This window comes from Peromyscus leucopus, chromosome 19 (genome assembly GCF_004664715.2).
Source record: "Peromyscus leucopus breed LL Stock chromosome 19, UCI_PerLeu_2.1, whole genome shotgun sequence".
Classification (NCBI taxonomy): Eukaryota; Metazoa; Chordata; class Mammalia; order Rodentia; family Cricetidae; genus Peromyscus; species Peromyscus leucopus.
Window position 1 is genome coordinate 67,678,475 of NC_051079.1, and position 10,581 is coordinate 67,689,055.

The 10,581-nt window shown below is 46.1% G+C and overlaps 1 protein-coding gene across 1 annotated transcript in view; it reads left to right on the forward strand.

Moving 5' to 3' along the window:
* Positions 1-6,914, forward strand: part of Pard6g (par-6 family cell polarity regulator gamma) — a 70,457-nt gene extending 63,543 nt beyond the window's left edge. Inside the window, exon 3 of the mRNA XM_028871993.2 lies at positions 4,196-6,914. Within this exon, the coding sequence (XP_028727826.1) occupies positions 4,196-5,052 (857 nt within the window). The 3' untranslated portion in view covers positions 5,053-6,914. The remainder of the gene's footprint in view (positions 1-4,195) is intronic.
* The last annotated feature ends 3,667 nt before the right edge of the window (positions 6,915-10,581 follow it).

Here is a 10,581-nt window from a genome sequence, read left to right on the forward strand (position 1 = left end):
AGAGAGCTCAACAGGCCCAGAGGCAAACACCTGCATTCCTGGAGGAGACCTGCACGTGAGGAGGAGCATCTTCCTATCCTTGCCCTTTGCCAAAGTCCAGTGAACAGGTGCTGTCCAGGAGGACGGCCCCAAGTCCTGAAGGAGACAGGTTCCTCCTCAAGAAAAGGCTTGGCTCAGCATTAAGGACAGTTTAACCATACCAAAGACATGGATGATATAAGGGCTTGTCTCTAAGAAAATACCTCCTTAAAAATCTTTTTGAAAACCTGTATCCACCAGAGTTTTACAGGGTCAAACTTCCACTTCCTTCCATGTCCTCTTACTGAGGACATCTTGAAACAGAAGTTAAAAAAAGAAAATAGGAGGGAAAACAAGATATATTCAGCTCAAAAACATGAAATTCTTTTCATTGTTTACTTGTAGAAATTAGAAAGTTTAGCATATTGTTTGGTGAAGAAGCTATGACAATTTTGCTCTTTTAAAAGGTATTTATTTCAGAAACCAAGATTGGAATTTTAGGAATGGGGCATTCTTTAGAACATTTTTATTTTTAGAGTTTGGGATTTTTTACAAATAAAGTCCATGTGTGATGGTTTATATTCAAAGAGATAGAAACACATTGCTGTCTGAAAATCCTGCATGCCAGTCTGTGGGCTGCAGCTCACCTCTCTCCTTCACTGCATGTCCTAGAGCAGGCAAAGATGTGTGTTCTCCACCCCACTCACTGGGAAAGACAGTCCAGGTTAAGTCTGCAGTGGACCCATTTCCCCAAGAGTTCAGAAAGTACCAGAGTCACACACACACACACACACACACACACACACACACACACACACACACACACACTACTCCATCTCATGTGACATCTGCCTGTTTCCCCTGAGAACACTTCACTCATTTGCTTCCTGTCTAGAAGCCAGCATGCCCTTCCTTCCCACAGCCATTTGCCAGTGGTAGCCATGATCTCCAACTTTCCAACTCATGGTTCTCAAGATGAAGCTATAACCCGGAGCATAGCCCCTCCTCGGGGTATTGGTACTAGACCTGCACTGGAGCTCTGGACCGGCTGAGCTGGTGCACGAACATGGCCAGCCAGCACAAGTCCTGCTCGGGGAGCCCCTGACCGCTCTGTTGGGGCACACATCCTCTGCAGTCACATCCCCCACAGGCAGCATCATGAGAACATCTGAGACAAGCCACCATCCACAGTGGGACTTGTTTCCAGAACTGCCCGAGGGAAGTCAGTGTGGAGAAGCCAGGGAGCAGTAGTGGCCCCTGCTCCATCCCTGGGAGAGCCTCTTCCAAGGGCTCCTGGATATCAGAGACGCCGTGCGGCATTCTGTTACCCAGCCAGCGTTGCCTTTCCTGGGGCTCCACACAGGATCTGCCCACTCTGTAGACATTGTCAGGAGCACCAGCGCCAGGCTTGCTGCCCTGGAATGTGTGATCTCCAGCCATACCACTCTGGATGTAGCTGACCTCACCGGATGCTGTGTTCAGAGCTGTGCCCGTCCCCAGCCCTTCCTATGCACTCGGCACATACATCTCACCCTTGACATCGCCATCCTGGGAGCTGCGACAGGACCTGCAGTGGCGCACCCCCCCATAAATCCCCAAGGTCGCACTTGTTCTCGTTCACTGTTTCTGCGGACCAGTATCTTATGCTGAAGAGTGAGAATGTTCTGTTGGTCAGCATGGTGGGAACATTCTAAAGGGAACAGCTGCCCTGTCAGAACCTTAGATCTCCTGAAACTTCTCCTGATGCGTAGTTAAATGAGCACGGGAGCTAGAAATACAGCGTCAAGCCAGAGAAGCAAAGGCTGGACACTTGGGTCTAGCCAACACCGTAGAAGCCAAAAGTTAGGGAACCTGGTTTGTTGAATCTTACTCTTAGAATTTCAGGGTCTCTAAGGTAAGAGGCACAATGCATTGGTGCCCCGGCCCCCACTTTACAGAAGACGCAAAAGCCCCACCTTCAAGCAGATAATAACTTAAAAAAAAAAAAAAAAAACATAAAATGTATCCATTTAACTAGGTTCTTGGTAAGAAATTTAGAGCACAAGTTCATGAGCACTTTCCATGTGTTAGAGCAAAACCTGGCCATGTGGAGCTGCAGGGCTGAGGAGCAGCTTTAGGTTTGGTAAAATTTGCAAGTCCGCAGCCTCCCACTCACCCTGCACTGTGCAGTATGTTAACGCCTCTTTTTCCAGGTCTCAGGCCTCACTTTCCTGGACTTCCATAGCTGCTCCTCCTTGATACTGCCTCAGTATGGTATCCGAGGATCTTCACATCACAGATGCTGGTGGTTGTGGGGTGCCAGTGATATAGGGTGTCACAGATGCGGGTGGTTGTGGGGTGCCAGTGATAGGCTCCTGGGGTGTACTGTGCAGACGAGCTCAGCTGAGGGAAGGAGTTGAGTCACACACCACAAACCACTGCTTGGCTGCTTCCAGAAACCCACTCCAAGCTCTGGCTCGGTGAATGTGTGAGGATCTCCCTGGAGGAGCATGCTCACCATGATCCCGTGTGCCGACTGCAGGGCTGGCCATGGTTCTAGCTTCAGGCATTACCTTCTCCAAGTAGTGATGACAGTTCTTGAAGCTTAGCCATGAAGGTGCCACCATTCTTGTTACCAACTGGTATGTGACCATAGCGGGAGCCTTTTCTTCCAGCCCTGGACTGAGCAGGCTTCCTCTCGCACGTGGCCTCCAGCACACTACCAGATAGGGCTGTCTGCCTGAGAAGGGTCTCAGCTGCGGCGGGGCTTCGCTTTCTTGGGCTTTGTAACCTGAATATTGTCCTCTTTGACACTAGCCCTCTTGGCTTCAAGTTTCCTTTCCATGCCAAGCTTCTGGACTTTTGCACTACCCTTCTTCCAGGATGAAGGACAAGACATTTCCCCGGGTGGGGTTATTGTCTTGTCAACCCCAGGCTGTCTCCACTCTGCTCCTCTTTTCTTTCCTCTTATCCAGTCTTCCCTGCCTGCAGTCCGGTTCTTTTTATTCCATCAATCTTATGTGTCTTTTACACATACGTAGTGAGAAATAGTAGGAAGACTGTTGGGAGACAGGGCACAAGCAGGCCACCTCTCAGTGTCCTGCTTGTAAGGGCATAGGTCTGAGAAATGGTCAGCCTTTGAAGAGAGGGGTGTTGGGGAGAGAAAGTTTCCTAGCCAGGTTTTTGTTGGCAAAGACAGGCACCCCGCCACCCCAAGTCCATGCAGAGGCGGCCACCATGAGGCGCAGACTCCATGGGAGCAGTGTGTAGAACAGACACTTGTGTATCCAGGGAGGCGAGCCATGGGGGCCGGGGCCTTTGATCTGAGTTCCAGTGTGCTTTCTTGTATAGCCTCACGTGTCAAATATAAAAGACTTAATATGAAAATAAATGTACTATGTTTTTCTAACCCAAGAAAATGTTCTCTTCAGTGTTTCCAAACACCAGTCTACTGCCTTTCATCTTTTAAGAACTGTGCTTTAGACCAGGCTACTCAGCACATCCCTGGCCAGTTCATTCATCCATACATGTCTTATCTTGCAGCCACTGATCAAAAACATGCAAAAACAATTCCCCAAGAAACACCTTCTGTCGGGACTTGAGTGCTGCTGACACCATGGTGCTTCTAGAGAGGAGAGGGTCTGTCTTAGGGCAGGGAACAGCTGGAAGGCGATGTAACAGGGAATCATCCAGGGATGATACAGGTTGGATATGTCTGAGCCCCCCAGTCCAGCCGTCTATCTGTGGACGTTCCCTGTAGGCAGGCCCCACTGTGGTTTAACCCATGTTTCCAGAAGTTTCCTACAGCCAGCCCCCGCTGTGGTTTGACCCGTTTTCAATTTCGCCAGCTTTCCAGATGTTTAGCCCTTCTTTCTCTTGCTAAGTCTCTTCATGGCGGGCTCTTCATTTCACTTCTTCCCCTCTAAGTACTTTGGTTTCATTACCTGGGGCCAGTTTGGAGATATCCACTGGGAAGTGCGGTAATTCCCAGACACCCCAGTGTCTGCACATCGAGTCCCAGCGAGAGCACTTCTGGGATTCGGACTTGGGGAGGTAGCTGCAAGGCGTGTGTGTAGCAGAGACCTGCAGTGTGAAGACAGCAGACACAGGCTCGCTGACACTGTGAAGATACTAATGCTCTTTTCTTTCTTCCTGTGTGTGATGTACCTCTCACTTTACTCTCTCTGAACTGTTTCAGAAGAGGCAGACCACTACAGCTTTGGAACAGGCACCCTGTCAAGGAAGAAGAAGGTGCTGGTGACCCTGAGGGACGAGGGTCTGCGCCGGCGTACACACCTCAACATCAGCATGCCGCATGACTTCCGCCCAGTGTCGTCCATCATTGATGTGGACATCCTCCCCGAGACACACCGCCGAGTGAGGCTCTACAGACATGGCTGTGAAAAGCCCCTGGGCTTCTACATTCGAGATGGCACCAGCGTGCGTGTGACCCCCCACGGGCTAGAGAAAGTCCCGGGCATCTTCATTTCCCGGATGGTGCCCGGGGGCCTCGCAGAGAGCACTGGGCTACTGGCTGTGAATGATGAAGTCTTGGAGGTGAATGGGATTGAGGTAGCTGGAAAGACATTGGATCAAGTCACAGACATGATGATTGCCAACAGCCACAACCTCATTGTCACCGTCAAGCCTGCCAACCAAAGGAACAACGTGGTCCGCAGCAGCCGCACATCCGGGAGCTCTGTCCAGTCCACAGACAGCACCACCAGTCACCACAGCCTGCCAGCCGCCCATGTCCTGCAGAATTTCCACACTGAAGAAATGGAGAGTGATGAGGAAGCCGACATTGTCATTGAGGGGGCTCTGGAACCTCAACACATTCCCAAGACACAGGCTGGACCTCCAGGCAGCCTCTCGAGGGCCAACGGCACCAGCCTGGCCCACAGGCTGCACAGGGACATGGTCCTGCACAGCTCTGGGCGAGAGAGCAACGGCAGCATCCACAGGTTCCTCAGCTCCCTGAAACCAGACCCCCGACACAGCCTGGTCCTCCCCCAAGGAGGTGTAGAGGAGCATGGACCGGCCATCACACTCTAGGGATTGAGCCACTTGGGCAGGCCGAGGTCCCAGACAGACTGCGTGGCAGCAAGACCCATGGGTGGCAAGTGTTGAGTAGCATGTAGTACTATTAGATGTATAGTGACTCCAAAGGGAAATACTTTAAACTTTTATGTCAATTTTAAAATAAGAAAAATGTGTACTTCATCTTTTCCTTTTTTCATCATTCCTACAATCCTATTCTTTATTTAAGCTTTTGGACAAGAATACTGTCTATTTTTATAGGATTTTTCCACAGAGCTTAAAATTATACATACCTGCACATATTCTGAGCCAGGCCTCAGTGCATGTCCAGAACCTTTGCAGAGTAAAACAAAATACTAAAGTACAGAGGGTATTTTTTAAATTTTTTAAAATACTTGTTTTTAAAATGAAGCTTTATAGATAACTTTTTTAAACTAGTAAAATTCCTGTTTTTAACTAGTTCATGTAAAAATACCGTGTGCTGCCTGAGTGCGCTACTGACCCAGTGTGGCTGTGACAGGAAAATGGGAACTGTCTGCGGATGGCTTTCCTCACAGAAGAATCTCTTTTCACATTGTTTACAGCCAGCTCCAAAAGCCCACTGGCCTAGACCAGGAGCCGCTGGGGTCCCAGGGGCTGTGCATTTGCAGGTCTGCCCCAGCCTCCACAGGCAGGCAGTTACTGCCTTCAGCCTCCTACATTGAGTTTAAGAAGTCAGCAAGTCTGCTGGCTGGAAGATGCGGCCCAGTGATGTCACGTGGGATTAAAAGCCAATGTTTCCATCAGTGTTTTCTTTGGGTGGACAGACCAGGGCAGTTTTCAGATGTCTGCAGTAGAAATGAGAGACGAGCACCACACCTCTGAAGCCCCACAGCAGTGGGGTGGACATGCTTGTTAGCTTTGCTTTAAAACAGCTGGTTGTTTTTCTAAGAGAAGAGCAGAGCATGTCAGTGCGTGTTTCCACAGCAGTGGTTGGTGGCAGGAATTCTCTCAACTAGAACAAAGCACGTGGAACTTAATAGTTTTGACAGATCACTTTTCTTAGACCTTCTTAGAGGTGTATTATTGTCTGACCCAATTAAATTTTATATGAATTGTGTTTTCTGTTTGGATACAGTGTTGGCAAGAGAATGGCTCATTTATTAACTGAGAACAAACTGACCGAGTGGATCTTACATGTAAATACAGGTTTAAAGTGTCTTCCCAGCCTTCCAGGTGGAGAGCCCCACCTGCTGGTCAGAGGCAGAACTGTCCTGACTTCATGACTGTCAGAAGAGCACTGCTTCCCAGCGTTCTCCTTTGTCTGGGGTTTATTGTGAAGAAGTGAGTTCTTTTCCTTTTCTGTTTATTGGGCAGAAGTAGCTTTTGCTGAGGAACTGTTTCCTTGGCCTGTTTCTCAGTTGTGTGCTGAGGATCATCCACCACTTATTTCTGAGCACAAGGAAAAGATGCTCCCTGAGTCTCAGTGCTAAAAGAGCATATCGTGTGTTGCTCCAGTAGTCTGGAATGTGTTTTACAACAAGTATTACAGAACCAAAAAGCTGATGATCAGTTACTACAAGATTTGTGCTCAGCTAAGCTACCGCTTGGTACAGTGTGTTGAATACACTGGGTTTACTACCAAGATGAAAAGTTGTTTCTTATCCATGCTTAAGTTGTTTGGCAAATGTGAATCAGTTTATTCAAGGGAACTAAAAAAAAAAAGATGTTGTGAGCTGTTGCATATGAGGAATTACATGTGTTTAGCGGATGCCTGAGTGTATTTTTCTAAACAGAACTCTACTCCTACATTTTATTTCTTTTGAACAAATCTACGTCATTCTATATTGTTTGGTTTTATATATCAGAAAATAAAAACTGTTTTGCTTTTGAGTTTACAGTGTGTTACTGATATACCTCTCTCAGTTACTATCTATTTCTGTAAAGAGACACCAGGACCAAAGTAACTTATAAAAGCATTTAACTGGGGACCTGCTTAGTTTCAGAGGGTAAAGTCCATGACCATCATGGCAAGGAGCATGCCAGCAGGCAGGCAGGCATGGCACTGGAGCAGTAGTTGAGAAATTACATCTGATTCGCAAGCACAAGACGGAGAGAGAGCTAACTGGGAATGTCATATAGGCTTTTGAAACCTCAAAGCCCACCTCCAGTGACACACCACCACCAAGGCCACACCTTCTTTCTTCCCAAACCTTTCCACTGAGACTGAGCATTCAAATGTGTGAGCCTATGGGGCCACATTCAGACCTCCACATATACTTTAGAGTAAGGAGAAAGAGTTTGGATGCCAGTGGCAAGGTGACCTGGCTACATAGAAAGGACTGATGGGCATTTTTCAGAGCCTATCGTGTACCATATATTTTTTTTCACATAACCCTTGCACATTCTCTTAAGTGTTGCTATTACTATTTTAAAGAAGAGAAAAAAATGGACCCACACTCAGATAGATTGATAGGTAATTCAAAATATTCCTTTGAAGTCTTTTGGGGAAAAATTTTGAGTCCTTACACAGCTCCCCCCAATATTTACTCCCATTTGCAGAGTTTTTTCCACTAACATTATCATGCTCACGCTACTAAAACTGTAATGCTGTCCTCAGGGTTCACTCAAGTCTCAAGTACTCTTCTGGCCCTAAACACCAGTAATCCTGGAGGAAGTACACATATGCCCTGATGGGAATGGTGCCAGTGTTTTTCAGTTTTTGTCTTCATTGTGACCCTAGACTACAACCTTTCCAGTTCAGAGCTGAGAAAACTCAAGCGCCTGCACAGTTGAACCTGGCAGTCTGATGCAGTTGGGTTGACAGGTGTCTGCCATACACTCTCTGAAACTGTCGAGTTTCACAACCACTTACACGGTGAAGTGTAAAATACAGGTGCTTGGATGGGAACCAAGGCCACACACTGATCTAAGCATCCTTAGGTACTGTTCTATTGCTGTGAAGAGACACCATGATCTAGGCAAAAGCAAGCATTTAACTGGGAGCTTGCTGACAGTTTGAGAGGGTTACTCCATGGTCATCATGGCAGGAAGCAGACAGGCATGACACTGGAGCAGTAGCTGAGAGTAATACATCCTGATCTGCAGACAGCAAGCAGAGAGACAGGGCCTGGCATGGGCTTTTGAAACCTCAAAGCTCATTCCCATTGACACTACTTCAACAAGGCACACCTTCTAACCCTTCCCAAACAGTTCTACTAACAGGGGACCAAGCACTCAAACATACAAGCCAACAGGTGCTGGGATTCAAGCCATGTAGCACCACACCCCCGTTGTTTTTTCCAAATCCTTTAGCTATTTATTTGTGCTTTCTGGTCTTTTAACCTAGGCTACAACTTTCCCTCTTAGATCTTTTACTATGTCCCAAATGTTAATTTATTCTATTGTGTTTCCATTTTTATTTAGTACCAGAAATTTTCTTCTTTCTTGAATTCTTTGACTCATTCATCATTCAGTAATGAGCTGCTTAATCTCCATGAGTTTATGTACTTACTGGAGATTTTTCTGCTGTCAATTTTGTTTTATTTCATGACAGTCAGATAGGATGAATTAAATTATCTGAATTTAATAAGGTTTGTTTTGAGGTCTATGTTAGATTTACAGGTTCAATGCAATCCCAATCAAAAATATCCACAACATTCTTCACAGAAATAGAAAAAGAATCCCAAAATTCTTATGGAACCAGAAAAGTCCCTAGATAACCAAAGCAATCCTGAGCAACAAAAAAACAACATACTGGAGGGACTGCCATTCCAGACTTCAAGATGTATTAATATATTATAGAGCTATATTAATAAAAATTGTGTGGTAATGGCACAAACATGTACACCAAAGGAATAAAATAGAAAGCCCAAACATAAGTACATGTATCTGCTTGATATTTGGCAATAATGCCAAAAATATATGCTACCACTGACTATGATGGCATCTCTATCTCAACTTTTTTTTTTTTTTTTTTTTTTGGTTTTTTTTTTTTTTTTTTCGAGACAGGGTTTCTCTGTGTAGCTTTGCGCCTTTCCTGGAGCTCACTTGGTAGCCCAGAATGGCCTCGAACTCACAGCGATCCGCCTGGCTCTGCCTCCCGAGTGCTGGGATTAAAGGCGTGCGCCACCAACGCCCGGCTCTATCTCAACTTTTATGATCAAGGACAACTGGATATGGAATATTATGTAGAAATCTCAAGAATGGACGTGAATGAACGGCAAAGACATAGCTAGGAAATGTACAGTACTGAGGATTGACAGAGGTGTATGCTGTTCAGTTCTGAAGGTATAGCTTTTCAAATCACACTGCTCTCCACCATCCCTAAGAACAGAATCTGGATATCAGCAGTGAAGTAGATTACATGAGAAACTGCCATCCCTGCAGCATGGAATTCAGGATAAAGCTGTCAATTTTCTATCAGGTGAACTCGGCTTAGCCAGAAGACTAGCCTTAGATTACTGCAATGGAAGCCTCAGCTGCCTTTCTACCCACCCATGCTTTTCTAGCTCAGACCTAAAATAAGGGTATCAGCAGTGGCTGATTTGATGTTTCCTAAGTACACTTCAAAACCCTGGCTATCTGTCCTGGTCATGTATGTTGTCATATGACAAATGTATTTACTCCAGTCATTTGAAAGCACATGTAATAACTAGACAAACTGAGCTCTTAAAAATAAGTCAAAATTATCTTCAGGGCAAAATGCCTTCTTTTAAAAATGATCATTTATAAGCTGTTGTGGTCACACAAGTCATCATTCTAGCAATCAAGTTGCAAGGCCAGGATCTCCATGAGTTTAAGACCAGCCTGGGCTACTCAACAAGACCTTGTTTAAAAAAATAAAATAAAAACAAACACAAACTGCTTTCAAACTAGATCCTTCAGCATTTGTGGATGTTTAAACTTGTAGTTAAAATAGGTAATATTAAAGACTACTAACCAGGACAGTTCTCGGGAGTTGGAACAGTTCCGGAGCTGGAGCTTCTGCTTGCATACCTCCTGAGCAGCTGAGGCCTGGAGGTGGGCCAACAGTGATGTCCTCGGCAAAAGGCAGAGAATGGCCAGTACAATGACCAGTAATGAAAGGGGAAAAGGGGCTGAAGTGAGCCATTCCAGCAGCACTGCACTGGCGGGAGCTTTGGGTTTAAGTAGCAATGTTCAGCTGGGGCTGCCTTTTCTGTCTTGCTATCCTAATGAACCAGGCTTCCCTTGCATTCTCCACTAACTACGATACCCAGATCTAAAGCAGTGCCTAGCACCACCAGAACTATCTCCAGATAGCTTGTATCCGCAGAAGATGCCTCCCATCAAGATGTTCTATAGATCTTTAAAGAGCTACATAGAAAGAAGCCTAGAGACAGCATGGCATTATGTCCAACCTTGGGCAAGTAAACTCAATAAGAGAATGACAACTTGTCCCATTTGATGTTCTGGTTTTAGCACAAATCCAGGGAAGTACCTCAAATCCTGAGCAGACTGGACCACTGGTTATTTACATGAGCCTTAGCTTCTGCCTCTGTAGGAACCAAGTCACAGAGGAACAGCTACATGAAAGGATTTGGT